This window comes from Alternaria postmessia (genome assembly GCF_024291825.1).
Source record: "Alternaria postmessia strain BMP 2775 chromosome Unknown scaffold_8, whole genome shotgun sequence".
In the NCBI taxonomy this organism is placed as follows: domain Eukaryota; kingdom Fungi; phylum Ascomycota; class Dothideomycetes; order Pleosporales; family Pleosporaceae; genus Alternaria; species Alternaria postmessia.
The window spans coordinates 328,562-356,557 of NW_026260081.1; the positions used below are offsets into that span (position 1 = coordinate 328,562).

At 51.8% G+C, this 27,996-nt stretch overlaps 13 protein-coding genes across 13 annotated transcripts; 7 read left to right on the top strand and 6 right to left on the bottom strand.

Moving 5' to 3' along the window:
* Positions 1–82: 82 nt before the first annotated feature.
* J4E82_002115 (uncharacterized protein) lies at positions 83–3,286 on the top strand (the record flags this gene model as incomplete). The annotated part of the gene is made up of 1 exon (XM_051728418.1): positions 83–3,286. The coding sequence occupies one exon, from the start codon at positions 83–85 to the stop codon at positions 3,284–3,286; it is 3,204 nt and encodes a 1,067-aa protein (XP_051591831.1).
* Positions 3,287–3,859: 573 nt separating this feature from the next.
* HPT1 (hypoxanthine-guanine phosphoribosyltransferase) lies at positions 3,860–4,876 on the bottom strand (the record flags this gene model as incomplete). Its single annotated transcript, XM_051728419.1, has 4 exons — positions 3,860–3,911; positions 3,981–4,409; positions 4,479–4,585; positions 4,844–4,876. The coding sequence occupies 4 exons, from the start codon at positions 4,874–4,876 to the stop codon at positions 3,860–3,862; spliced, it is 621 nt and encodes a 206-aa protein (XP_051591832.1).
* Positions 4,877–5,191: 315 nt separating this feature from the next.
* J4E82_002117 (uncharacterized protein) lies at positions 5,192–6,861 on the bottom strand (the record flags this gene model as incomplete). The annotated part of the gene is made up of 2 exons (XM_051728420.1): positions 5,192–5,897; positions 6,005–6,861. The coding sequence occupies 2 exons, from the start codon at positions 6,859–6,861 to the stop codon at positions 5,192–5,194; spliced, it is 1,563 nt and encodes a 520-aa protein (XP_051591833.1).
* A 1,305-nt stretch (positions 6,862–8,166) lies between these two features.
* On the top strand, positions 8,167–10,206 carry J4E82_002118 (uncharacterized protein; the record flags this gene model as incomplete). Its single annotated transcript, XM_051728421.1, has 6 exons — positions 8,167–8,495; positions 8,546–8,644; positions 8,698–8,765; positions 8,824–9,170; positions 9,220–9,289; positions 9,344–10,206. The coding sequence occupies 6 exons, from the start codon at positions 8,167–8,169 to the stop codon at positions 10,204–10,206; spliced, it is 1,776 nt and encodes a 591-aa protein (XP_051591834.1).
* Positions 10,207–11,018: 812 nt separating this feature from the next.
* J4E82_002119 (uncharacterized protein) lies at positions 11,019–11,967 on the top strand (the record flags this gene model as incomplete). Its single annotated transcript, XM_051728422.1, has 4 exons — positions 11,019–11,032; positions 11,094–11,203; positions 11,260–11,845; positions 11,895–11,967. The coding sequence occupies 4 exons, from the start codon at positions 11,019–11,021 to the stop codon at positions 11,965–11,967; spliced, it is 783 nt and encodes a 260-aa protein (XP_051591835.1).
* Positions 11,968–12,190: 223 nt separating this feature from the next.
* J4E82_002120 (uncharacterized protein) lies at positions 12,191–13,322 on the bottom strand (the record flags this gene model as incomplete). The annotated part of the gene is made up of 2 exons (XM_051728423.1): positions 12,191–13,152; positions 13,205–13,322. 2 exons carry the CDS (start codon positions 13,320–13,322, stop codon positions 12,191–12,193), a joined length of 1,080 nt encoding a protein of 359 aa, XP_051591836.1.
* A 751-nt stretch (positions 13,323–14,073) lies between these two features.
* Positions 14,074–15,654, top strand: J4E82_002121 (uncharacterized protein; the record flags this gene model as incomplete). The annotated part of the gene is made up of 2 exons (XM_051728424.1): positions 14,074–14,133; positions 14,188–15,654. The coding sequence occupies 2 exons, from the start codon at positions 14,074–14,076 to the stop codon at positions 15,652–15,654; spliced, it is 1,527 nt and encodes a 508-aa protein (XP_051591837.1).
* Positions 15,655–15,866: 212 nt separating this feature from the next.
* On the bottom strand, positions 15,867–16,946 carry J4E82_002122 (uncharacterized protein; the record flags this gene model as incomplete). Its single annotated transcript, XM_051728425.1, has 1 exon — positions 15,867–16,946. The coding sequence occupies one exon, from the start codon at positions 16,944–16,946 to the stop codon at positions 15,867–15,869; it is 1,080 nt and encodes a 359-aa protein (XP_051591838.1).
* A 1,188-nt stretch (positions 16,947–18,134) lies between these two features.
* Positions 18,135–19,142, bottom strand: J4E82_002123 (uncharacterized protein; the record flags this gene model as incomplete). Its single annotated transcript, XM_051728426.1, has 1 exon — positions 18,135–19,142. One exon carries the CDS (start codon positions 19,140–19,142, stop codon positions 18,135–18,137), a length of 1,008 nt encoding a protein of 335 aa, XP_051591839.1.
* A 988-nt stretch (positions 19,143–20,130) lies between these two features.
* Positions 20,131–21,129, bottom strand: RPL17 (60S ribosomal protein L17; the record flags this gene model as incomplete). Its single annotated transcript, XM_051728427.1, has 5 exons — positions 20,131–20,286; positions 20,334–20,521; positions 20,644–20,857; positions 20,925–20,941; positions 21,108–21,129. The coding sequence occupies 5 exons, from the start codon at positions 21,127–21,129 to the stop codon at positions 20,131–20,133; spliced, it is 597 nt and encodes a 198-aa protein (XP_051591840.1).
* Positions 21,130–21,305: 176 nt separating this feature from the next.
* On the top strand, positions 21,306–22,717 carry NOP1 (Small subunit processome complex component; the record flags this gene model as incomplete). The annotated part of the gene is made up of 4 exons (XM_051728428.1): positions 21,306–21,322; positions 21,662–21,898; positions 21,951–22,360; positions 22,413–22,717. 4 exons carry the CDS (start codon positions 21,306–21,308, stop codon positions 22,715–22,717), a joined length of 969 nt encoding a protein of 322 aa, XP_051591841.1.
* Positions 22,718–23,322: 605 nt separating this feature from the next.
* J4E82_002126 (uncharacterized protein) lies at positions 23,323–24,108 on the top strand (the record flags this gene model as incomplete). Its single annotated transcript, XM_051728429.1, has 1 exon — positions 23,323–24,108. The coding sequence occupies one exon, from the start codon at positions 23,323–23,325 to the stop codon at positions 24,106–24,108; it is 786 nt and encodes a 261-aa protein (XP_051591842.1).
* A 790-nt stretch (positions 24,109–24,898) lies between these two features.
* On the top strand, positions 24,899–27,931 carry J4E82_002127 (uncharacterized protein; the record flags this gene model as incomplete). Its single annotated transcript, XM_051728430.1, has 1 exon — positions 24,899–27,931. The coding sequence occupies one exon, from the start codon at positions 24,899–24,901 to the stop codon at positions 27,929–27,931; it is 3,033 nt and encodes a 1,010-aa protein (XP_051591843.1).
* Positions 27,932–27,996: the final 65 nt, after the last annotated feature.

Genomic DNA, 27,996 nt, shown 5'->3' on the forward strand with positions numbered 1-27,996 from the left:
TCCGAGCTGTCCTATTCTCCGGTCGAATGAGCGCCTGTTCCGCTGACCTACACCACCACATTCTGCACCCGTTGACCACACAATGGGCGACGCTCTTCTACGTGTCGCTACAGGCGTCTCGCCCGTAGCTGATGCTGACAGGAGCCCAGAGCCACACGCTCCCTACACGTCACCCACTACCGAATACACTCCCCCAACGTCTCCGCAACCGCAGATGCCGTACGCGGCGAAGAGGGGATTCGGATTACATCGGTCCAAGCAGCCAGCTCAGCTCCAGATGGACACAGCAGACGCGCCGCCATACGAGCACCCCGTCTACAGCCCATCGCCTGCAGACAGCCCGTCCCTCCCGCTTGCGGCACTGCCTTCCCCCAAATTCGCCCAACGCCAGCGAGCTCCTTCCCTCCTCCGCCATGCTGCCATACCCTCCTCTCTTAATGACATCCAAGCTGGAATGGGACAAGGCCCAATGTCCCCAATAATGGCCCATACAATGGCTCGCCCAGATAGCGGCCCACGTTCGCCTGATCTTCGCGCCATTTTCAACCCTCTGGCCAGCAATCCTGTCAACTCGACTGGGCCGTCGTGGGACTCTTCCAACGAGGATTTGCCTGGGTCACCTGCCTCACCTTTCAGACCCCGCGGGATGACTGGCTCTTCGCAGCAGTCCTTCCAACCAACTCCTCCCTTAAGATCAGTGACATCTGTTCCCGACTACGCCCAATATGGAGGCACCGGGCGCGCTAATTTATCTGGCACCTACAAACCCAACAGAGGCGCCCCCAATTGGGCCCACAACGACTATTATCCTACTCCACCTCGACCGTTTCGCGGCGAAGAGCCACGGGCCAGTTTTAGGTCCGGGTGGACCAATGCGTCTTCGAGTATACTAGAAACCAGCGGTACAGAAAGAAGCAGTATTGCCACCGCACGGAGCTCTATCGCCAGTGATCGGCAAAATAGCCTTTACTCGAGAGACCCATCGAGAGACCGTCTTCGGGAACGCGACGGCTCACCAGAAACAATCCAGACTTCCGAAATTGCCGAGGAAGATGAATACGTAGACCCTGTTGGCGACGTGCTGGATTCCTACTATTATGACGAGGAGGATGAAGAGCGCAGTCCTATAATTGAGCAGGGCGAACGAGACTTGCAAAGCCCTTCGCCAGTAGGTCTTGACTCAGAGCCTCCTGAGCTATCGCAGACGCCATCTCGCGATTTCGACTCATTAGATTCCTTCCAGTCCAACGAGAGCCTGAATGGTAAGCTAGGAACCAATGTCGACTCGAAGGAGCTGTTGACGATTCGGCCACCCTCTGGGTCGGACCTGGATGAGGCATACAACGCGGATCCCGCCGAGCGAAAGGCGTTACGTATCGAGTTATTGCCCTCGGTACAAATCAGCCCGTTCCAGGCCGCATATACACCACGAACAATTCAAGCTGTAGTGCAGCAGTCCAAGAAGAGACAGTCAGGCGTACCAAAAAGGACAAGTGAAGAAGCACCCAGGCGTGTATCTGTTACATTGCAAGCTCTGGCGCTCAGGACCACAGAAACCAAGGGACACCACGCGAGGAAATCGAATGGCAGCCGTTCACAACTCGATCACATTCGCCGCGATATATCCGGACTTCCACAACTGCCGCCTAGCCGATCCCGACTTTCACGCCAGGATTGGGCTAACATTGAGGCCTACTCCAAGCGACATAGCAAGAGACCAAGCGTTCCACGTACCTTTTCTAATGAATCTCTGGCCAGTTCCCACATGCCTCAATCTCCGCCTATGCAGAGATCTCAGCCGCTCCCCGAGCTGGATGAAGACGAGGCAATTCCCCGCCGCGCTTCTACGAGTGTGTTCGACCGGAAGAGCGCTTTGTTTGATCTTGGGATGATGTCTCAACTTACAACTACCAAGAGCAAGCCTGAGACTCCGAGAACCCCCACGTTAGCACCTCCCAACCAGCACGTCACGACTGTGATAATGCCTGGTCTGCGAAAGACGGCTGCGCCTGTGGAGAGAGACCGCTATGGATTCAAGAAGGCTTCTGACAAGATCAACGTTCAGGAGTATAACGCGTGGGCTTCCAGATACGAAGAGCATATCTCCCGCAGGAGAGGCAAATGGATCTCCCTGATGGCTAAGCAAGGTCTGCCGACAAATGAGCCAACCAGGTTCCCTGATATGTGCGAAAAGGTCAAACGATACGCTCGTAAAGGATATCCCCCTGAGTGGAGAGGTGCAATGTGGTGGTTCTATTCTGGTGGTCAGCACATGATTACACAGAAGGAAAATGTCGGTCTGTACAAGTCTCTAGTAGCTCGCGTCAACCAAGACGAGCTCAACAAGGACGACAAAGATGCAATTGAACGCGATCTCGACAGGACGTTCCCCGACAACATTCATTTCCGTCCGGAACCAGCAACTGATCTACTCGACGGCGAGTCTGACGACGAGCCAGCATTGATTCAAGACCTGCGCGAGGTGCTCTCTTGCTTTGCTTTGAACAATCCCAACATTGGTTACTGCCAGTCTCTCAACTTTATTGCTGGTCTTCTTCTGTTGTTTCTCAAGCAGGACAAGGAGAAGGTTTTCATCCTTCTTACTATTATCACGCAAAACCATCTCCCAGGTGCCCACGCTCGCAGCCTGGCAAACACGGAAGTCAACGTACTTATGATGTTGATCAAGGATTATCTGCCAAAGGTGTGGGCGTCGATCAACGACACCGATCTCATCAACAGCGGCGCTGGCTCAAACGCTCATCCCAACTCGAAGTTCCAACGACAACCCACAGTCGCCCTCTCTTGTACTTCTTGGTTCATGAGCATCTTCGTCGGTGTCCTGCCAATCGAGACCGTACTTCGCGTCTGGGACGCATTTCTCTACGAGGGACCACGTGCCCTATACCGCTACGCTCTTGCCATCTTCAAGCTCGGTGAACCCGAAATCAGGAAATACCGTCCTGGTGATGGCGAGATCTTCATGGCCGTGCAGACACTACCTAGGCGCTGCCTCGACCCGAATATCTTGCACGACCTGGCGTTCGTGAAGAAGGGTTTTGGAAATCTGTCGCAGAATGTCATTGACCAAAAACGAATGTTCTGGCGCGATCAGAACATCATAGCGCATCAAACTTCTGTCAAGAACACGAACGGTCGAAGACTGCTCGGCGTACCACAGGAGGACGAAGAAGACGGAGACAGGGATAGCCTCCGGAAGGCCATGGGCATGAACGGCCTACGCCGTCGCGCATCCCGAAAGTTCCGCAAGATGGGCATAAAGTGAAGCGAGACTTCTATTGCCCATTCCAAAAATAACCGACTAGACGTTTAGCACGAGTCCAATGTCGTCGACCGTGCTTTTCATACTTACATATACGTTTGCAGCGTTTTCCATCATCTGGCGTTGACTAAAAATGGCGGGGTTATTGGGATATTTTGAAATGCTTGTTTCTTCTTGTATAATAATCATGATATACCCTTTGTGTGGGCGAGTTGAGACGGAGAGATTGCAGAAAGTAGAAGGATTGAGACAGGCTACTGTCGTAGCATAGCATGGCATCGGATGGACGTTTTGTTGGGTAATGATTACGATGTTATGACCCTCATCAGTCAATCAATATACCCAGTTCGTTCGTTGTACCATTACTCATCTTCACATCTGCTGTTTGTCAACTTGTCGTGTTTGGGGAAAGACCATGTAGTAACTCGTTGGATTTGATGCTGTTCTATTCCAAACCCGGTTCCGATCCTTGTTCCAGATAACTCCAGTGTATCCCATCCGTAAATGCTCGATCGAATGCCTAAATGTCATCATGCTTTTCCCTCGTTATCCAATGTCCTCTTTCGACATCAACACTTATTGCTTGCTCTCCTGCTCCCTCGACAAACGGTCATGCTCGTCAATGTCGCTACCCGGTTGTTAGTATCCAAATATAAAAGACCGAGGAGAAAGAGAGAGGGAAAGGAGCAAAACATACGTAGCCTCCCAAGGGTAGTTGATCCAAACATCTCCAACTGTCCTAGCAGCACTATACCTGCCCTTGAGAATCTCCTGAGGCAGTTGACCCTTCTTCGCCTTATCCTTGTTGTGCAAGACGAAGATTGAGAAGTTTGTCTTCTCGCCCTCGCGGCCGAGCTTCTTGACTGCGGTCTCGACATCCTTCTCCAGCTCGCGGACGGCGTATTCGAGGGTGGTGCGTGTGTCATCTACCTCGTCAACGATGAGGACGTTTTTGCCGATCAGGTTGGCCATCTCGAGAGAGGAGAGGTCCAGCCATTGGGTTCGTGTTACTTTTGTGCCGGGGGTTTCGACCTCAGAGTCGGGACCCGAGCCGAGTTGTTCGTAAAGGGAGAGACCGATGGCCTGGATGGGGATGTTGGGGCTGTTGGGCTTCTTGAGGAAAGAACTGAAGAGGTTGTTAGTTGAGGGGTTCTTGGTTTCGGAGGCCTTGAAATGGGACTTGGAGGTTACGTACCGGAGGATACGCGCAGGGACGTAACCACCACCGCCAATGGCGATCATAAGGTTAGGCTGGAACTCATTGAGGATTTGGTCTGCTGCCTCTTGGCAGAGCTTGTGGACCTGGAGGGAGGGAGGATGTCAGCTGCATTCTGCGTATTTTGTTTACTGGATATTGTGTAAGGGCTCCAGGTTCGTCATAGTCGCATACGTGGGGACGTAGGTAGAGTCTCTGGAGGTGTTTGCTGCAACAGCCGCGTCGAGGCGATACCAGTTCTCGTGTTGTATACCCGCGGACTGGTTGCGGTACACAAGCATACCACATGCGCGTGTGTGCGCGGGGTGTCTGATCGCATGTGTAACATTTCATCCTGCACGTACCTGGTTGTATGTGACGTAGACCTTCTCGACCATTTTCGCGACAGTGTTCTTAACTACGGCCTTGAAGCGTAAAAAGTGGTATATGAGTTGAATGGCGGAGTAGAATTGTTTTTGCAAAAAAAAGTCTGTCACGCCGCGGCAGAGTCGAAATGGTTACCTACTTGAGTAGGCAAGGCTAGAGCGGCGTACGCCGAAAATCCAAGGTGGGGTGTCTTGTGCCCCGCAACCTTCTTGTGAGCCAATCAGATGAGGCGTGGTTCGATGATTCACATGCACGCAATGGGTTGTGAAACCGTTAGTAGCAGCAGGTCTGCAATCATGCATGACTGACTACAAATAGTGTATATATCAATATACATTTGTATCTAACACCTCAAGTTCCCACATATCAAAGAGTGTTCCGCTCTTCTTCGGCCATTGGCCTTCATCATCATCGCCGAAACAGAGTATATAGAAATGTAACACCGTATTCCTGACAATGTACTTTTCGTTCATCACGATAGGCGAATTTAACTTCTCCCAGACGAGGGTCCTCCTGAAGTCCTTCGTGTCCCAGACGACGGGCACGTAGCGTTTAGCATCACTAGTACCCATTTGAGCAATCATGTCTCGCTGCTCGGCCTCATGATCCCATCGATCACCATAGCAGGTGTCTCTCCACCATGCCAGTGAATCCCACCATGAGCCTTGCTTACCCTGGTATTTCGGACCCTGCCAAACACTTAGGTCATTTTCCTCCTCATTGAACCGTAGCAAGAGCGACATCTCCCCCTGAGCAATGTCATAATGGTGCATGTATATCGCGAAGATAGACTCTTTGTAGTCTACTGGAACAAAGCCGTTTATGGCTGGACGTTCAAATCCTCGGGCGCCATCAAAAGCAGGTAGGCGTGCACGATGGGTGCTAATACACTCTCCGCGGTACGTGTAGCGACGAAATTCGAAATCTCGTGGGCCCTGACAAGGTGTAGGACTACGTGAAGCTCCGGTAAATATGACGATCGTCTGGGTTTTGGGCTGTACAAGAGGAGCTAGAATGTATGAATCGTGTCTCCTGAGCACGAGTTAGATTTACAAACCAAAATGGCCGAGACTATTGCATAGATGTCGTTTGGTAAGACAGGCACGGTTCAGGTTTAGGATATGCAGAAAGTCACCTACCGCGGGTCGAGGAATATGTTCCCCGACTCGTGCCTGATCTCAAACGTCCTGCCACGCTGCGAATCGTACTCCCAGATATACACCGATGTGTGGTGGTCGACATAGGCAACACATGCGACAGTGCGTCCACGACAGCTAACGTTCTTGAGGTAGTTCCTGTTTGGTACTCTGAACTTCTTGCAGCCTTGTTTGCCTCGCAATTCATGCACGTAGCAAACGTTTGCATATGTGGTCAGCACCACGATTTCACTAGATGCGAAGACATTCATGATTTGCTCACGTGCTTCTCCGCCCAACACGCGGAGATGCCATGTATCAAGGTCCAGCACGCAAGCGGAGCGTGATGGGGTCACATCGCGGTGGAATACGTGATGCCAGATGAGACTACTGCCTACCAGCTTGAAATCGTAGATCGGGTTGCTAGGAAGGAGTGACTCGTCGGAATCGTATTTGGGAATGATTTTGTAGATACGACTCGGCTTGCCAGTGCGAAAAGCATGTATATCGCGAGCTTTCTTTTTACACAGGGCGTATTCAGCATCTTGAAGATTGACAGTACCTTGATACCACTGGTTGAGGCTTGCTTTGAGGACATGTAGACTCCGGAGGGTATCGCGCCATCGTTTTGAGACACTTTGGAGGCGATATGGAGTAGCAGGATCCAAGAGGCAAAATATCTGAGCCACTAGCTCAACTGGCAGACTGCCGATGACATCGAATTGAAAGGTGCGGCTGCTGGTCGCGGCATGGAGTGCTCTCCACTCATAGGTTGATAGTTCTGCTGTTAGATCCTGGAGCGCCCGGCCTCTCTCGTGTGTCTGAAGGCGTCGAAATGCGTTGATGAAGTCAGTGGCCATGTTGGATTTGCTGTCGATCAGTGAGCGACGGACAAGCAGAGCTATCGATAGCGATGCGCGAGCCGAGTCGTGCAATCATATGCTTTGCGTGGTACGGGCGAGCAGTAGCTCTGGGGTAGCGCCTAACGTTTTCCAAGTGGGCTGGGGAAAGTCGGTCGAGTGCTGACTCGATATGGGTTTGGTGGTTGACGTCTCTGTGAACGTCTGTGCGGGTAGGCCGGCTAGCCAATCCTGCGGACCCTGGACCCTGGGCCCGATAGCAAAAGCAAAGCCGAGGGAGTTTGACAGTGGGCATGGGAGTTTGCCAGAGAGGCAAGTCTGGCGATGGTGCCGTATGCCAATCTGTGCGACTTGACCGCATCCGCATCACGGGAACGCGGTGTAAGGATAGTCATATCAGCCGCATTATACGCTGACCCCCGCAGCAGAAACAGTTCGCGTTATAGTGATATTAGCGGTGGGTTATTATGGTCGAGCGATGTTTCAGTGTCTCGACCTGCAGCTGGCCGACGACAGGGGTGGTGGACGCATGCAAGCGTCGCCATGGCCGCCAGTGTTTGCCGTGAGGGTGAGGTGCATGCCAACTGCCCTACAGCAGTAGCAAATCCGACTGCGGACAGACAGTCACCCGGCGCTGGCGTGTCGGTCGGGCACGAGTAGCATAGATAGATATAGATAGATGGATGACACTTGGCTCCCGCAGCACGCTCCAACCTCATCGATCCCCCGTAATTCCCCTTCGGCAGCGCTACCGTTCCGCCCTCGACTGCTGCCGTGCCAGTTTTGCGACACAGCCCTTCGCACATCGCTGTCGTCTCCTCGTCCCCGCCAAGCCCTCCATCGCCCTCGACGGCGCTGCGCTCAAACACAGCATATGGAATTGTGCCCTGGAGAAGCGTGTCAAACGGCGTAGAAGAACGCTTGGACCCCCTGTGCGAGCTCCTATTCCACAGCTACGGCCGCTCCCGATCCGACAAAGGACCACTCGCACCGTCTGCCATCCCGACCTTTCTGGAACCAAATTTGTACGGTTCGCGCAGGCGCTAGAAGAAATCCCAAAGACTAGGAACCTTCCAAGAAGCGCGCGCCCGCCGATTCAAAGCTCCTGCGGCGACGTCGGCCACACATATCGCATGCTCCTCCGCACCTTCTCCGCCCTACCACGTTCGCTGCCCACCGCAAATCGGGACCCTGCATCCATAGAGCTTTCACATTTTTCGACACGCTCCTCAGGAGAACCTCTGCATCCAGCGTCCGCGGGCCATCTCACCACGGCGCCTGCTCTCCACACTTGACCCCAACGCCATGGCTTCTGTCGCAGAGGCCCGCCGGAGTCCCTTCTCCGCCGATCCACACAATCCCAACCTCCACAAGTCGATACCCATCCTGCCCTCGTCTGGCTCGACGCTTGCGCCGCCTAGAGACCCCATGGACATCACGCCCACCTCGTCCACCATGGGCCCACCCTCTGACCGCAACGGCACAAGCTCCTTCCAATCCCAGTCGCAAAGAGAAGGAAATGGAGACTCGGGCAACACATCGCCCAACGGCAACCAGGCGCCTGCCGTGGGCGCTGCCGCTGCCGCACAGCAGCCCAAGGTCGTCCAGACGGCCTTTATACACAAGCTATACAAGTGGGTGTGCCGCAACAGTACACAAGCGATGCGACACTAACGCGACACAGCATGCTCGAGGACCAGAGCATCCAGCACCTCATCTCTTGGGCGAGCACCAACGAGAGCTTCGTCATGTCACCCTCGAGCGAGTTCTCGAAAGTGCTGTCGTACGTGCATCTAGAGTCCAGCCGTCTCAACCTCCCCAGCTAACCCATCCCAGGTCGTACTTTAAACACACCAACATCTCCTCTTTTGTCCGCCAATTAAACATGTATGGCTTTCACAAAGGTGCGTGTCCAGGTATTCTGTGCTGTCCTGTCTATTACATGCTGACAGCTTACTGCAGTGAGCGACGTATTTCACACGGGATCTCCAGACACACCACTATGGGAGTTCAAGCATGGCAATGGAAACTTCAAACGCGGAGATCTAGTCGGTCTACGAGAGATTAAGCGACGTGCTTCGAGACACGCCCTCATCCATCGCGACTCCTTCTCCGCACCCAAACTGCCTACTGGACCACCAGCTGCTCAGCCAGTCGAGCCGATGCCGGACCCTACAGAGTCACGCCTCCAGAATCTTGAGCATAGCCTCTATGACATGCACGCGCGCATGCAGCGGTCAGAAGACACATGTGCCTACCTCAATCAACGGAGCTCGGTCCTAGCCGAGGGCATGATGAAGTGTCACCAGGTAAGTCGATTGTCTCGACCTGATCTACAGCAGCTAATATACAACTCAGTGGAACCAAGACCTCGCAACTCTGATCATGCAGATGGTGCCGGACCCGGAAAATCCAATTCACAGGGATGGTACGTGTCTATCCCTGAACCCTATCTGCGCGACACACCTACTGACCCGGCTAGTGGCTATGATGCAACGTGAAATTGCTCGACAAACAGACATGCTCCGAGCACTAGAGCCACCAGAAGAGCCACCCCTATCGGCACGCCAACCTTACTTTATGCAAGTAGACTCCAGCAACGGCCCACCTCTTTCACCTCGGCAAATGCCACAAGACAATCTAATAGACTCACGAAGAGGATCCTTGGCGAGTATCTCACGGCAAGCTCCATACAAGGCTCCGGTCCCGGCGCATCTTGCAATCTCTCCCCGACGGTACGGATCAATAGGCACGGGTAATTACTCTCCATCTTCAGCCAGAACCCCAGTTTCACATCAGCCACCCCCACCTCCACCTCCTCCTCCACCAGTCCAGCAACCAGGAGCTGCAACCCTTGGAAGCAACTTGCCAAGCAGCTCATCCCCACCATATAATCTATACAGGCGGCACACCTCGGCAGATATCCGCACCCATGGCTGGCAACCGCAACCACCTAGTGGGCCAGTTCACTCGCCCTATGCTTCTGGTCACAACTCGACACAGTGGCCCTCCTCACCTCACCGCCCACCTATCGGAGGAGGTGACCAGCAGCTCCGTGATGCATTAGAATCATACCAACTACCCCGCGGTCCACGGCAAGCGTCGTCAAGACATGGTACCCCTCCATTGTCAAGTGACAATATGCCATCGACATTAAGCGCAGACAGTGGGTGGACGTTACCAGGAGCTAGGTACCCTTTTAAAGGTATCGACACGCCTGGACCACCTACTCGACGATCCAGCATGGCATCCAACGTGCACTCGCTACTTAATCCTGCCGAAACTGCGGAGCGCACGGATGAAGATGAACCGGACGACGCGCGCAAGCGGAAACGCATGCAGTGATGATCACATACCCCTGCCAAATGACATTCTCCTGCAGCTATATCGACATTGCCCTCTGTTGTAGTTTTACCCTTGATCCGGCGTTCGCTGAGTTTTTCTCTGGACATGTCCCTGGTATTCAGCTTGATTTTTCTCTCTATTATTGCATCCTGCAAGCCTACAAATATCCACTTTCCTATTCAATCTTTAATTCATATCGAAGAAAAGCCACTGCATAAGGGCATGTATACGCATTGGGAGGTAATGACTTTGACCATCACTCGTTGATATTGGATGCTAGGTCATGAACGTTGATACTTCCTCATGTTGGCAGGCCTTTGGACCTCGGTCGCTTTGGTAGTTGGAGTTTTAGGGTCGGAGAAAGCTTCTTCTAAATTCAATCCGAACATCGGTCATTCGTGTTTACACCATGGTCTTATTTGCCGTGTCTCACAGATACAATATACTCTGACTAACACTTGCATGGTTCTCTCTTGTAAATTCGTCTCCGCTATTGTACATGTAGAGGTTCATTCCCAAGACGCAGATGAACGCAATATCGAATGACTAAACAACTTATTCCAGCTAACACGATCAGGGCTGTCAGAATCACGAGAAGACATCCGTGCCAAGCGAGCCATACACGGTAGTCTAAGGCCAGGGAGGCGGTAAGAGCGCTCTCCAGACGCGACGCGTTCTTATCTTAGCGCCATCTCGCAATCCGACCCGCGTGCGACGTCATCAGGATGCTTCACCTTGAGCGTCACGTCTTGTTTCCTTTCGATTATGATTGACACTCCTCGAACAATCACTATATCATTTTTACTGCTGACATGCCTACCATACTGTAAGTGTTCCTCTATGAGCTGCATGTGAGACGCATACTGAGGTTGTACACCCGAGATTAGCGTTGTAGGAGCTACTCGCGGCCTGGGTGCGAGCATCGTAGAAACATATGCAGCAGACGCAAACAACCACGTTCTGGCTACAGCGAGGACGTCAGAACCCCCAGAGAATAGTGAGTGACTCCTTGTTCTGTTACAATGTTGTGACAAATCAACTGACTTTCCAAAGCAAGCAATATCACTTACATTCCAAACATCGACCTCGAATCCCCACATGCTGGCAGCGACCTCGTCCACTCTCTTGAATCACACAAGATACCCCACCTGGATATCATCATAATAACAGCAGGCTATTTTGCAACTGAGTCGCTTAAGGAGCCCTCCTTTTCTGCTCAACAGCGCATGTATACAATATGCGCCATCGGTCCTACCACACTCGTAACCGCACTTGCCAACTACAACAGCACACTTCTCGATGACCGGTCCAAGATAGTCTTTGTATCTTCCGAGAGCGGCAGTATTACACTCAGACATGAGTCGGAGGGTGGCGGCAACTATGGCCACCATGCCAGCAAAGCAGCGCTCAACATGTGTGCGAAACTATTAAGCCTGGATCTGAAAGACCGTGGCATTGCGATAGTCACCGTACATCCAGGCTTCATGAGGACGGACATGACTCGTAACGTGGGCTTTGATAAGTTCTGGGATGAAGGAGGCGCAGTCACACCAGATGTCGCTGCGCAGTCGCTTGTGGGATGGATTGAACAGTTCGATATTAGTCATACCGGACAGTACTGGGCTCCAAGAGGACCTGCGTAGGTTTAGGTTAGCTCAGATTGAACACTGTGCTAATCATGATTCCAGGGACATTGGCACTGCCGAGCCCGTGTTGGGACCTAAGGACAAGCTGTCGACTCCTCTTCAGCTGCCATGGTGAGCAATCTGGGCGAGGTGTGATACTTCACCGCTAGAGTTGACGATTAAAGAACTCATGGTAATGTAAGTGAAGTTTTTGGTAGGGTATCGAAGCGCAATGCCTAGATTACAACCTAATAGTAATCTCAAGGACTAGTCTAATGCCTCGCAATAAATGCTCAATCTTCCTTGGAAATCAAAACGCGGTATGCTGTGCGAAAAGAACCAAATCATATAACCCAATCTTACTTCGTCTCTGCTACCATATTAGGCTCGGTCGGCTCGGTCGCTTGCATGCTCGTACTATCTTTACTGGATGTTTCTGGTACCCATTTTTCCGCATCTCCCAGACGGTCCGTAGTAAGCCCTGCAGAGCCAGGGTTGCGTAGGCCTGCCTCCAATTGTCTTTGGTAGCTAATCTGTCGTAACCTTTGCGCTTCTTTCGGCGTAAGGTGCAAGTAAAGCTCTACACCAAAGGCATGTAGCGCAAGCGACACCCACAACGCCATACCGAAGACGACATTCAGGGCCGCACCAGTGTTTGCTGCATCCCCGACCGCAAAAGTTGCTGCCACGCTTGACACTGCCTCGGGGTCTGTGCCGTTGACGAAGGATGCGCAGGTAGGGTACGAAGTTGCGAGGTCCACGTCACCGGAAATGGTTGCTGCAATCTTCGCGCAGCTCCAAACGATATAGTAGTCTTGCGATGCGATGATTTTGGCAGCGATGATCACAATAAATCGACTTGTGATGATCGTGCCAGCGTAAAACCAGCCTCTCAACATCCACGCACGATGTTGCTCGATCTGGAGTCGCTTGACGTTGATATAACTGATGATGAAGCAGCCTAGCGAACCGAAACCCAGAACGCCGACAAAGCTCTGTACATCCAGACCACCACCGAATGCATGTCGTGCAATCATCAGCGCGCCAGCGAGGCCCACGAGGTATAGGAGGAGCGCCGCATAACCACCAATGCGGTGTACGATAATCCAGCGCCGGCGAATGAAAGGAGTGAATTGCACCACTGCCAGCAGACTAGCGGGCAGTACACCAGCGAGATGCAGTAGGATACCAATCTTGTAACGGTTAAAGTTGAGATAGTAGTAGCATTCTCCTGGTGCTGCGCCGTTGCCGCCTGGGCTGGCACCATCTGCGGGACAGAAGTTTTTCGAGAAATCGAGATAGGACATACGAGCCAGGGCGACTATAGATTGTATTAGAGACATGTGAAGAGTCTTAAATGACAGGGAACATACAGCCTACGAATGCGCCGCCAAAGATGATATACAGCCAGAAATTGTAGGCTTTTGTGAAACCAAGTGGGTTCATAACGTGTCTGGCAAAAGCGCTGGTTGATGGTGGTGATGCGACCATGGTGGTATGAGATGCGTGAGATTCAAGGGTGACTGTTTCTTGGTTTGAGTTTGAGAGACTGGTCTGTTATTGTGTAGATGATGATGTTTGCTGAAGTATGAGCCATCTTCGAGAGAGATGGTCGCATGTTATAACTTCAATGCTGGAACACATCCTCATACCGCATCGAGGTGATTCTGCGCCAGTACGCACAAGATTTCACGATCAGGCAGTATGTCAGTAGTATGTACCTAGTGCGCGCAATGAACCCGCAAAGAGTTGTCTATGCGACAGAAGCGCCACCTTGGCCGATCAACGAGGCTGTGAATCGATGATAGTCATGGTCAAATCAGCGCAAGGTTAGCTAGATCTGGTCCACAGAATGTGGGCAGCATGCAGCTGCACTTCAAAGCTTCGCCTCGATTGTTCGGCGTTGCAAGCTATCCTAAATCTGGTAGCGAAAGCTGTCGCAGAATCAGCCGAAAGGGGCAAGGCGCGGATAGGATCCATTGGCTCAATGAGCTGACAACACAGGACGCCTTATTGAAGCCACTTTCCAAGCTTTCCAAAGATTCACGGCATCGTCATAGATAGATGCGCGCCAATCATTATCCCTGTACTTCGCCCGATTCCTAACCCTACTACACTACGCTTCGTGCTTCACCGTTACGCTAGCAGGCAGACAACGTGTGTCCATAAAGGGACTATTCTGCGCTGAACGACAGCTAGCGTACGAGATCCTTCGTGGATGCGCTTGTTCTAAACTCCCGAGATGGTGGGCGTTCCAGGACGTTCGAAAGGCTGTGTGACATGCCGGAAGAGAAAGAAGGGTGTAAGTGGGAGCGTCTTTGGAGAGTACCTGAGGATGAGAGGCTGATGGATGTAGTGCGATTTGGCCCAGCCCGAGTGTGGTCAATGCAAGGAACGCGGCATCACATGCGGAGGCTACGATTCGGATCGCATATTCATCTACCAAACTGGAGGCGGGTCTCCCCGTTCTATACCAAAAGTAGGACGGCATGCGACCGCCTCAAAATCTCCCGAGCAGCCACATCGGCACACCATGCAGATTGTGCATGTAAAGCCTGCGTCTGATCCAGGGACACAGAAATTCCGTCCTGTTTCAGTACCAATCATGTTGCCAGATGGGCTTGCCAGATCTGCTTACAGTGAAAAGACGATTGCGACTTTCCTAAGTATGTACAATCCAGAGGGAATAATTCGCACCACCAACACGGACGCAAAAGAGTTTGTGAGCTTGTTGCCCATGCTCAGTACGCGCGATGAAGCACTACAGATGGCCGCTTTGGCAGTCGGTATAACACAGCTTGGGATAATTTCGAACAACGAAAGTCTTACACGACAGGGAAGAACATTGTACGGTAAAGCACTGAAGGAAACGGCTGTAGCTCTACAGAACCCTTTCCGAGCGAATAGCGAGTCACTCCTTGTTGTACCGCGAGTCATGGCCCTATTCGACATGTTGTTTGGCGCGGAACCAAACACGACCAGCCAGGCGAAGAGCTGGCTCAACCATTGTGAGGGCGAGCTAGCTATGATAGTTAGTCGTGGGCCAGAACTATTCGCGGAGAACGACGAAGCACATATGTTGTTCACTAATGCAAGGTATCGACTATTGGGGCCTGCTACCCGCGCCAGAAAACCAACGATACTGAATGAGGAAAGATGGAAGACAATACCCTGGAAGGGACGAATCAAGTCATCCGACGATGTTCTCATCGACATCCTCTGCGGCATACCCGAGCTCTTGGAAGCTGTGGACAAGTTGCAGTTCCAATGCATGAGTGAACAAGAGAGAGAAGGGCTACAAGTGTATACGTTAGCAAGATGCTGGACACTGCACTTCGAGCTGGAAGCTTGGGTCAACGACAAAGCGAACGCCATATACACACCTAAGATTGTCAACAACTCAACCTCTATTACCTTCCCCAACATTGATGTTGCCAGCGTCACAGTCCGATATTGGTTGACGGCTCTTTTCCTCTACTCTTGCCTCGACATCGCAAGCGGTATCGATCCTTCGACCGACAACCTACTTTCGCATCCCGATCGCCCGCACCCCCGGCCTTTTGCAAGAATGATTATGAAGTCAGTCGGCTACTTTCTTCAAGAGCAATTCGGCATAACAGGTGTCATGGCTATATGGCCGCCTCTTGGCCATGCACTGTTCTACCTGAACAGGAACAGGAAACCTGACGAGGAATACATTATGAGCATAATGCGCATTTGGCATCAACCAAAGCTGCCGAGCACAATGAGGGTGTTTTTGAAGAGTTTCAGGGAGACGGTCGATATGAATACTCTGCTAGCGAGGCCTGTGAGCGAGCTTTAGCTTTCAGATTGTCTGCTTCGAGCTCGGATGAGATACGCGCGTGCAAGCCACAGCATACTGGGGAGTCACGAGGATTATGAGGAACCCTAGCATGGGCATCAAAAGACATTACATTAACTACACACCAGGAATGCGTTTCTTATCCGAAAGAACAACGCACTAACGCCATCGCTATGCAATACCGACTTCTCGACGTCTCATCGGCCCGCTACTCAATCAAGCTCAATTAGTCCAGGCCCAAACACCGTTCTTTCTGCAACCTCGCCGGCACCATCGAACGTATCCGCACCCATCGTCACAGCCGCGATAGTCAACCCTTCCATGTCAAACTCATCAAACGGAAACGCAGCCTCAAACATGACTCTGTCGTCCATCATCTGCACATTTTCAAATCCTTTGGCAACTGGCACATTCTGCCCATTGATCCAAACAAGCTTGAGGTGATCAATCTCGAACATTCCCGCATCCTGCATCGAAAACGAAAACTTAATACTCTGCGTCTCAGCCTTTATATCCTTGGTTTCGACCGTCAAAGGCTTGAATGTCTTGAGCGGGATAGTGTCGATATTTGGGCAACTGCCCTTTACAACAAAGTCTTGTATCGCTGTAAAAGCAAAGTCGCGCGCTGCGGTCGTCATAAAGGGCTGTGCGCTTGGTCGCTTCTTTTGCTCAACCCGGAAGAAACCTTCTTGAGAGCCCTCATTTCCTATCACGGACGATACAGCACGTACAAGACCAAAGTCCTGCGAGCGAGCAAAAAGTTCGTTGACGTCTTGCAAAGTACCAAGAACGAGATCTGTGAACGTTCCTGCTAGAGCAATGGCGCTTGCGTAGTCGGTAACGGGAAAGTTGTATTTGCAGGGTTCGATGGGAACTTGATTGAAGTGCTTCAATGCTTCGTTTGCGTTCAGGACGTGCATCTCTTCTTGTGCGACAATGGCTTTTAAGGATTCAATGATGTAGCCCTGTCTGTCTCCGAGATCGTAGCCTGGGGCTTTGTCGGTTACGTTGGCCATAAGTTCGGTAAAGAAGGCCACTTCAAACAGCTCGTTTAGCGCAATGAGCTTGAGATTTATGACGCCATCCGGGCTGATTGTAGGGGGTGGGGGGCCGTTGGGTAGGGTGCCGTGACCGTCTTTTTGGATCTGAAGGATGGCTTCTTGGTTGGGGTTTGGGAAGCCGTTGGCGAGGGGGAAAGGTGCATAATCGCGTTTGTTGACTGGTGCTGCAAACGTGATACTTGCCAGTAAACTGGAGACTGATATTACTGAAGATATTATGGAGGAGCGCATGATGTGTGATTCTTGGAGGACTGAGGAGAGTCGAATGATTGAAGCAGGGGAAAGGAGGTTTATTAGATGGAAGATTGGAAACGCAACAGGAGACCGAAGAATACACTTTCAGGCCCAAGGCATCCGTGTCTTATCATGTATCAACCGTTCTCTTGTTCCGACTTCCGGGTGCTTGTGTCGACGGATGCAGGCCTTCCTCAACCTAACCTACTATTTTCATCTCACGTTAGCGCCGCACTGTTAACTCCATCGAAATAGATGGCCAACCAAAGCAACTCAAGTGCCATGTGTGTTCGGAAATACTCGCGTCCGACGCTGCGTGCGCACCAGCACTTGAGTACCATAGCCGCCAAGGCTCCAACAGGGTGAGGCTGTGCATGTGAGAAAGGAAACAACTTGAGCCGGGACAGGAATAGATCGTGAGATATCCTGTTTGAAGGCTTGTTTTCCAAGCGCTTTAGTGAAGAAAAGCTTGTCTTGCGTTTGGTAAAAGCTTAGTTGATACCTTGTTTGAGACGGTTAGCAGATTACCTTCTGAGTCGTGCAAGGGTCTCGATTGTTGTGGCATCTGGGGGAACGAGTGGAACAACAGTTCCCAGACCAAACGTTACAAGTGTGAGATCAAATGTCCAAGGTATTGCGAAGGATGTTTGAGTAGCCAACATGGTGTGTTTGGCATGTTTCGACAGATCTGGAGATGGCTTGGCGTGAAACGTGGAAAGAGGCGTCTCGCGACGCGGTGCATCTTTGCGGCAGCTTCGTGTTCACACACGAGTCTAGCAATTATTGTTGATCTGTGTGAGTAGCCATGCAATAAGCCGAACTCTGCTCCGTAGAGGTGCTGCGATTGTCTTTACTGGGTCGCAATGTTTGCCCGTCGTCGCTATCTGCAGCATCGCAGCATCGTTGATATTCCAAGCTTAGGAAGGAGGAGGTTCAGACTGTCAGCTGTAGTTACTCTGGTGCGCTCAGGGGTTTGTATGTTGTTATAGTAGTTTGACAGTTGTAGGTGACGGTTTCGTTGACTTTGTCTAGGTACAGGCGGTTGATCGGAAATTCGTTAGCCGAGCTAGACCGCGTCGTATGGAGCGATGACCTTCAGTCAAGAAACACTACAATACACTCTCGGTGATATATACAAATCGCTAAGGTATCTACAGTCAAAGGAAAATCTATCATGGATATCATTTACAGCATGGCAAACATTGTCGCGCACAAAGACAAAGCGGCCATCAGTCCTGCGCTGACCCTTAGCCCACTTGCCGCATCCTCTGCACCCTCACCCTTCTGTCCTTCTTCAAATCCATCACCTAAGTACAGAGCACCGAGCTCGGTCAAGCCACCATCGTCGTCGAACAGTGCCACCCCATCGCCGGTCCATTCGTTCGCATCATCTGTTCTGAAAGCACCGAACCACGAGTATCGTTCAACGTAATCCAGTTGGTCGAGATATGGTAGTGTCTGATTCATCATACTTACAGTGTTCTCTTCGTCTTGTTGCGGAAGTGCCATCTCGGTAATCCAAAGTTTCAGCGGCTGGTCTCTTGTCGAATTCGTGTTGTAGAATTCATCCAGGGTGCCTAACCAGCCTGCCAAACCATCAAAAGCACCGTACCAATGTACGGCAACAAAGTCCGTTGGGCATCCGTTTTCAGAATCGATCTCATAACAAGACTCGTTGAAGCGTCGCAACCAGTCAAGACCGTTTGGACTACCCGTAGTACTCGGATGGCTGATCAACCAATTCCTGCCGCCGCTATCACCATTCCGGAAAGGCACGACGAAATCGATGTATGCTTTCGCGGCGTCTTCAGGACTAATGCTGCTACCACCACTTCCTTCGGTGCCATCCGGCTCGTTAAAGGACAAAAGGTGCTTGCTACTTTGTGGCAAGCCTCCTATGACGCGTTCGGTTTGACTGTCTTCCGTGGCGTCTATGCCATGAATCATAGGGACAAACTCTAGACTGTCCGCCGGAATGAGATCACTATTTGGGTATGGAGACCAATTGTAGTACCATGATATTGGCGAATTGTCGGAGGTAAGCAAGCGGTTGTCTGGTACATGCGAGTCGCCTATGAATGCAAAACCGCGTTTTGAGTCTTGCGCCCATGCCGCAGTGACGAAGATGGTGAGGAGAGAGGTATAGGATGGCCTTTGCCGCCTGTGGCGAGTAGATTGGTGTAGCCGAGCCATGGTCGTATAGTAAAAACTGAAGAGGCAGTTACACACGTGAAAAGAAGATCGCTCTTTGTGTCAAAGAAACAAATCTATAATAAAAAGACGTTGGATGACGGGTAGATCCTAGTCTATACATGACTTCTTATCTTTTCGACACATTTTGTGGCGAGGTACATGACCATGCCTGGGCTTGCTGGGCTTGCGTCATTGATCGTGGGAAAGTTGGCAAGAGGAAATGAAGCAAGGCAACAAAACACAACTGACTCGGAACAGATAGTATAGGATTTGCAACAACCTTCATAGCAGGGATTAGTGGCATGCAAGATTAGCTGGCCGTTGGGCCTATGCTTTGCTAGCATCGTAAGCTCGAGATGCCAAAGTTCCTCCAGCACGCTAGGTTCGATTGAGGCTAGCCTGCTTTGATCCAGTCAGCCCTACAAGTGGAAGGAAATTCTGCGAGATCAGGGTCCATGAATTGCGATACATGTGGAGATTGCTTTGGACAATGTTGGAAGTATTCTTAGCTTTGGAAAAAGGCTCGCGTATTTTGGAGCTGTACCCTAAAGGCACCATAATGGGATTGCTGCATGTTACATCATTGTGAACACAACATAGTTTGTAACGAATACCTTCAAAATGCATTTTGGGTACGGCTTCCAAAAGGATCAAGCTGCTTTAGCAGGAATTGCATGAGAAAGACCAGAATCAGACTGCTTGAAACAAGCACCATTACGTTCAGCAAGTGCCTTGGTATTACATGGAGTCAAGCATGCGAGCTATCAGCATCGTGAACACAGTTTTGGAAGTCTCGGCTTTGAACATTTGGGAACCAGGACGTGGCCCTATTTATTTTACGGACCAGACACCGCAGAAATCGAAGTGCCATATCATGCATACATGACGAGTGTGGAAAGACCCTGAATATTCATCGCTCATTGACTCCCAAACCGTGCCCATGCCTTGACCGTTTTCTTCGCCGGAACATCATCTCCTCGTACATCCTCTACTCCTCAGAGGCAGTGATGGCCTTGCGGACGGCGCGGCCACGCTGCCTGGAGTTCAATCGGCGCTCGAGGGTCTGGGGGGACTTCTGGACAACTTCGGCGGCCTCGGTGAGGATGAGCTCAATGTGGGAGGGGTTGCTCATGTACGGGTTGATCTAGACATGTTAGAGGAGACCGCGACTGTAGACGCTAGTGTACGTACACGACCGTGAGCACGGTAAGTGCGCCTTCGCTGCTTGGGGGCCTGGTTGACCTGGATGTGCTTGATGATCAGGTTGGAGGTGTCAAGACCCTTGGTGTCGGCGTTGGCCTCGGCGTTCTTGAGGAGACCGATGAGGATCTCAGCGGACTTGACGGGCCAGCGGGCCTTGGAGACACCGAAAGCCTTGCCTGCTCAAGTCAGCCCATGTTCCTGCAATCGCCAACATCGGCTCTGTTTCCATGCCCAAAGCTCCTCCCCCAGTGCAATTTTCCATCTGTCCACAGTGCGAATCGGGTGCAGGGCTACTCACCCTGAGCAGTGCGTCCAGTGCTGCCGGCGTACCGCCTCATGGGGATAGCCTCCTTGTGCTCCAAGACATTTCCGAGGTAGGTGAGGGCGCGGTCGAGCTTCCAGCCGTTGACAGCCTGGGCAGTCTCGCGGGTGTTCTTGAAGGATACGCGGAGGTAGCTGCCGCGGGCGCGAGCAGACTTTGCGCCGTCAATGGAGGAGGCACCGTAGCGAACCTGCAACAATTAATCCCATGTTCGGTGCGTGCAGCGTTGGCACTGAGTATCGCGACGGCAGACGTACCATTTTGTCGAGATGTGCTGTTGTTGTTAGTAGACTGGCGACGTGAAGGGAAATCGAAAATCCATTGTGGTTTCCGGGTGCATTCGCTAAGGAATAGTGGGCCGCTTGTGGCTGCGACACGTGATTGGCCGCGCAGAATATGGCGCTAATTAGAAAAGTTTCAATGGTGAGCTCGAACTTCACCTCGAAGCTCTTCAGCACCCATACCGCGACATACCGTATCCACAGCCACTTCAACGCGCACAGTCAACGCGCATCTAGTGGAACAGATCACGCAGAGGTACGTTTGCCAGTATTCATGACCTATTACATCAAAGCTAACTCTGCGCAATAGCTTTCGCATCCCATAACCTACTCGAACTATCCCGACAGTTATAAGCAATGGCTTTCACACCTAGGTACGATTTGCGCACGCCTCGAATCTTTATCGCGGAATACATCTTGCGCGAATCACGCCATATTGAGCGACATGCTATCGGATAGATACTGTATATCTTGACGTTTGCCTGCTCAACATGCGCGTTTTGCCCTACGGAGAAGCTCTTTTTTCCTTGAGTCGCACCCATGCAGATTGCATTCTGAGTGTGTTCGCTATGTTACAATACAGCGCAAGCTTGACATAACATATAGCGAATGCCTCTGGATTGCTTTCCAGCTAGGGTGCAACCTTGACGATATCAGCTTCTCCGGACTTTTCCCCGATCATCCATTTGTAGCGCAGCTCTAACTTTGAACAGAGGCGGTCGTGGCGGCGGCGGACGTGGTGGAGGTGGTGACCGTGGAGGTCGCGGTGGCTTCACCCCCCGAGGTGGTCGCGGCGGATTCGGCGGAGGTCGCGGCGGTGGTGACCGTGGCGGCCGTGGAGGTGGCCGTGGAGGTGGTGGTCGTGGTGCCCCCAGAGGCCGTGGCGCTCCCCGTGGAGGAGGCCGTGGCGGAGCCGGAGCTCGTGGAGGAGCCAAGGTCATTGTTGAGCCGTGAGTACAACCTGCCCAAATTGCGTAGTGCACCTACTGACCACTTCTCCAGCCATCGCCACGCAGGTGTTTTCGTCGCTCGCGGAAAGGAGGATCTCCTTGTCACCAAGAACTTGACCCCCGGAGAGTCCGTTTACGGCGAGAAGCGCATCAGCGTTGGTGCTAGCACCGCGCCCAAGGACGGCGAGACCGAAGCCCCATCCAGCACAGAGTACCGTGTCTGGAACCCCTTCCGCTCCAAGTTGGCCGCTGGCATCTTGGGTGGTGTCGACAACATCTACATGGGCCCTGGCTCCAAGGTCCTGTACCTCGGTGCCGCCTCAGGAACATCAGTCTCTCACGTTGCCGATATCGTCGGACCTGAGGGAACCGTTTTCGCTGTTGAGTTCTCCCACCGCTCCGGTCGTGATCTCATCAACATGGCCACTCACCGCACCAACGTCATCCCCATTGTTGAGGATGGTATGTCACTTCCCACTCTTCTCTTCTCGATAGTCGCTAATATGATCCACAGCTCGTCACCCTCTGAAGTACCGCATGCTCGTCGGCATGGTCGACTGCATTTTCGCCGACGTTGCCCAGCCCGATCAAGCCCGTATCGTTGGTCTCAACGCCGGACTCTTCCTCAAGGTTGGAGGTGGTATCGTCATCTCCATCAAGGCCAACTGTATCGACTCTACTGCTGCCCCCGAGGCCGTCTTCGCACAGGAAGTCACCAAGCTGCGAGAGATGGGCATCAAGCCCAAGGAGCAGCTTACTCTTGAGCCCTTCGAGCGTGACCACGCCATGGTTGTTGGTGTTTACCAGCGTTCGCAATAGACGGAATGTGAGCCGTAATAGGCTGACGGCGCTTTTCTGATTTCAACGATGCATGCATGTGGTCATATACCTGTACTTTGACGGAACTTGGTGTTCTCAGGCGTCAGGAGGGACTTGGTTGTCATGTTTTGATAAAAGATTTATGGATGCGATTTGAACGTTCACTCAAAGTGCCGAGTGCACCAACATGGTGATGTGTTCTTCATTCCCATGGCTAATCGTCGCTCTTTTTCATGCCATGTCCCCTCCTCCAATATCGTCTGTTTCCTCTTTAGGGTTTCGAAGCTACGGTCTATGGTTTTATTGCCACGTATATAATACAAGGTATTGTATCCTAGGTCAGCCTTTCAGAATAATGGTTTTGAACTTTACGATCTCTTGCAGCGCCCACCGTGGCGACAAGCGATATGTTGAGGCGTGACGTCAGACCAACGTACTTAAACAAACAACACCTACGCAAAGTTCACCCCGCGAACACGTCTCCAAACCATATCACACCAACCCCACACTTTCAGATTCTCAGAATGGCAGCCCAAGCACCAGCGATATACAAAAACATCATAATCTCTGGCGGGGCCCGAGGGATTGGTCGAGCATTGACTCGGATGATGCTCGAAGCTGGCCACCACGCCTACATCTTCGACATCGATGAAGACGAGCTCGAGCATACTACCAAGGTTCATCTCAAACAGTACTACGCCGACGGCAGGCTTGGTTCGGCGATCTGCGACCTTCGCAATGTCGACGACATTCGTGCCAAAGTCAAAGAGGCGGCCAAGTTCTTTAATGATCGTATTGATGTCCTGATCAACAACGGCGGTATCGCAAGTCCACAGTGGAGGGATGGCAAGACTATGGAGGACCTCTCGACCATCGATGAGTGGAAAGCGTACATCGACACCAATCTTACTGGCCCTTTCGCCATGTCTCAAGCTTGCATTCCGTACATGAAGGCACGAGCATCTGATTTCGAGCATGGTGCGCATATCCAGAACGCGAACAATTCCAGTCCTGCAGGTCCATGCATCATTCACATTGGCTCCTTCCGTGCACACCAGTCGGATCCAAACCAGGAGGGGTATGCTTCAAGCAAGGCGGGTCAACTTGGGTTGATGCACTCAATGGCAATCAGCCTAGGTAGCCTCGGTATTCGAGTCAATCTCATCGCACCTGGACGCATCAAGGTTGCACATGAGAGCAAAGAAGGTGACGAGAACGGTGCGGACTGGGCAGGTCAGATCAGTGAGAAGGACGTGTCTGATCACCCGACAAACAGAGCTGGAAGACCGAAGGACATTGCCGACGCTGCACTGTATCTCATCGAGGCAGGCTTCGTTACAGGACAGGATATCACTGTCGACGGAGGAGCACTACGGAAGAAGAATGCCTAAGTGTGTGACAAAGTCAGTATTCGAAGGAATGTATAGATCCAACATGAAAACCAAGGGATGATACGCAGTTGCATAATTGATACGAAATACCCAACGAGAGTAATGACTTTTTCGAGATGGAGTGATGAATGACAAGAACAAAAGTGACGCGGAACCGGTCCGCTCGATCTAGCTCGCACGGGCCTCTGTTCGCCTAAAAATCATTGACGCATCGCAATAGAGTGACGCGCATCGCTACGACTCATTGCGTCCGCTCTTTGTTTCGACAAGCTGTACATAGTTACTTCTCGTGTCTGTTGTTCTATTCGTCAAGTTGGCTTCCAAACTGAGCGCCACGAAGCGTGCTACGACCATTACGACTAATGTCCGGTTCTTTGCATCGCGCCCACGTTGCGTTCGGCTTGTAGCGCATACGAACTACGCTGCTTTTACGCTCCACTCAAGACGTGCCCCTGTACCGAATCGATCCTGCCTTCTCTTCCGAACCTTTGCGACTAGTACTCCGCGCTATTCAGCTCTCGATGCCTTGACGGATCTTGCAATTGCACACCAAGAGAAGACCAAGGCCCATGATCCTGCAAAACCAAGGATTCGCACTCGTTTGATATACTGCGATCGAGAACGGGCCCAAGAGGATCAGTACGGAACGAAAGACCATACCCGAGCTCGATCCGTACCAATTTCATGCCAACCCGCGCAGCAACCGATCCCCGAACCGCCCGAACTCGAAAGTATACAGACAAAAGCTTCCACGGGTAGTAGTAGTAGTAAGGCCACCTGGAGCAGAAACATGTCGTGCAGCATCGAAATCGTCACAACGCCTACGGCTGACACGCCAGGCACAACGCTGGTGCTGCGAACGGCGACCAAGCACTATGTTTTCGGTAATCTGGCAGAGGGTACTCAACGGGCAATGGTACAGCAGGGCACACGTCTGCTGAAGGCCCAGGATTTCTTCTTGACGGGAAGGGCAGAGTGGAAAAATATGGGCGGGTTGATTGGCATGATGCTCACATTGGCTGACTCGAGTACGAGCTCTTATACCACAGCCATGGAATCGTTTCGTCAGGCTCAGGAGCGGGGAAAGAAAGGCGAAGCGCCACCAAAACCGCACTTTGACATATACGGACCGCCGAACCTAAAGCATACACTAGCAACATGCCGGAGATTTATCTTCAGAAAGGGCATACCGATCAATGCTACCGAATATGTGAAGCAGTCGCCTGAGAAGAACGAGGATGGTGTCATAGTCCCGACCTGGGAGGACGCAAGTATCAAAGTGTGGGCCATGTCAGTATCGCCGAGCGGTTCTGAACCTGATAAAAAAGCGGAAGCTGAACTGGAAAAGCGGCAAAAGCACTTTGACACACACTTGAACACGTTTGACGAATTTCAAGCTCCTGAGAACGAGAGTCCAGAAGACCGCGAAGCAAGATACGGAAAAATACGGACGGCGACTATCAAGTACATGTTTGACTCGAATTGGAGGATGGACACACTTGTAGAACGACATATCTCCGAGGTAGAAATGCCTGCAGCCATATTCGTTCGTAACCCCAACACACACGGATACGAGCCCTACCAAGGTCCAAAGCCGGGCGGCCCAGATCCTCTTCCCGATATCACCGTCTGGACCCGGACGCCGTGGCCTGGCGCTACCATTCTGGCCCTTCCACCAACTAGGCCAGCGCCAGAATGTGTGTCGTATATTGTGCGGTCGCTTCCATTTCGTGGTCAATTCGATGTCGCACGTGCGAAAGCGCTAGGTGTTAAACCGGGGCCTGATTTTGGAAAGCTGACCAATGGCCAGTCAGTACAGAATGCGAATGGAGAGACAATAACCCCAGAACAGGTTGTCGGAGCTGACAGGCCTGGTCAAGGTGTTGCCATCCTGGACATTCCCTCAGTTGCGTACGTTGAAAGCATCCTGCAGCGAGAAGAACTTAGCTCTCCAGAAGTGATGACTGGCATTGGAGCTATCGTTTGGATGCTGGGTCCAGGCGTTGCGGGCCATCCGACTCTTGTTGAGTTTATGAACAAGATGGACGGTGTGGAACACGTAATATCGTCTCTGGATACTGCGCCAAATCGCATTGCAAATGACTCAGTAGCGGCGCAGGCTACGCGTCTTGGACAGATCGACCCAACAAGATATTCTACGCCCGTGTTCGACAACACTTCTCTACCACAAAATAGTCTGTATAGGACTGGTACGTCAGCAGTATCGCTGTTGTCCAAAGGAGCCATCGCCGCTGACCGGGGCATGTCCTTTACACTCATGCCGAAGTTTGTCTTGAAGAAGGACACTGCTTCCAAGCTCTTCGTTCCTAATGAGATACAAAATGAGACCCCACCAGAAGTCCTGGAGTTGGCTAAACAGGCCCAGGCAACTGTGCATAGCAACCGCGCAGACATGCTTATGTGGAAACAGCTATTGGCACGTCCTGACACTGAGGTTACGACTCTCGGAACAGGTTCTGCTTTGCCGTCTAAGTACCGTAACGTGTCTGCCACTTTAGTACGGGTTCCTGGTATTGGCAACTATCTTCTTGATTGTGGAGAGAACACACTTGGTCAACTTTCAAGAGTCTTTCCCTATGAAGAGCTCATTGATATCATCAAGAACCTGCGGATAATCTGGATCAGTCACCTACACGCTGATCACCATCTGGGTACAGCGGCGGTAATCCGTGCATGGTACCAAGTAGTACACAATGCCGTCCCCAACTCCGAGTCCCTCGATACTTCCGCGAGCAACATAAACACTAGCGCATACGGTCTTTCTGTAATATCACACAGTGGGATGCTACAGTGGCTCAGCGAGTACTCTGCAATCGAAGACTTCGGATACAGCCGGATCCTCCCTCTTCAAATCACCGCCAATGAACCACGGAAGAGCTCGACATTATCCATAGTAAACTCGTTCGGAAAAGATGTGTCTGAGAACCCGATCGTGCAAAGAGAGGACTATGAGCGCCTGTTTGGGTTCCAAGACATACAAGCGGCTAAGGTAGCACATTGTAACGGAGCCATGGCTGTTTCAATGACTTTCCCGAGCTCGCCATCAGATCCCAAAGACGTAAAGCCACTCAAAGTCAGCTATTCGGGTGACTGCAGACCGAGCTACCACTTCTCCAAAATTGGAACTGACACGACTGTCCTCATTCACGAAGCAACTTTCGATGATGAGCTCCAAGGTGACGCAAAGGCGAAGAAACATTCCACCACGTCCGAGGCTTTGGGTATCGGCGCGCAGATGAATGCTAAGGCCGTGGTGCTCACGCACTTCAGCCAGCGATACCAGAAAATTCCCGTCTTACAGACCGTCACCGACGGTGAGGAAGAGGACCCTCTACTCAACCCCAAAGAAGTCGCCGAAGACGTTCCCATGGAAGACGAAGAAGCCGAAGTTGACCCCACTATCGAGAATGCAGACAACATGGACATGCACCCCACTATTCCATCTTCCACAGCACCAGCTCCAGGCCCTGCGAAACCGATCCATTCGCTCACACATGAAACCTCGTCTTCGCTCCGCGAAAATGCGCGTGTCATCAAAGTACGCAACAAGGACATGAAGGTCGCCATCGCATTTGACTACATGCGCGTCAAGATTGGTGAAATTTGCGAGCTGGAAAAGTTCAACGATGCACTGAATGAGCTACTTGTCAAGGATGAGGACGCGGACGGCGCACTAGAGGGAGCTACAAAGGGCGCGAATGGCAACGGGAAGAGAGCGAGTGAGGACGATGGCGAGGGCAAGGAGGGTAAGGGAAAGAAAAAGCAGAAGAAACAGAAAGAGAAGAGCAAGCGGAACAACTGAGTTGCGCTGGAAGTGATATTCATGAGTCACGGTATCGATGTAAAATATATGTAGAAATCAAGGCG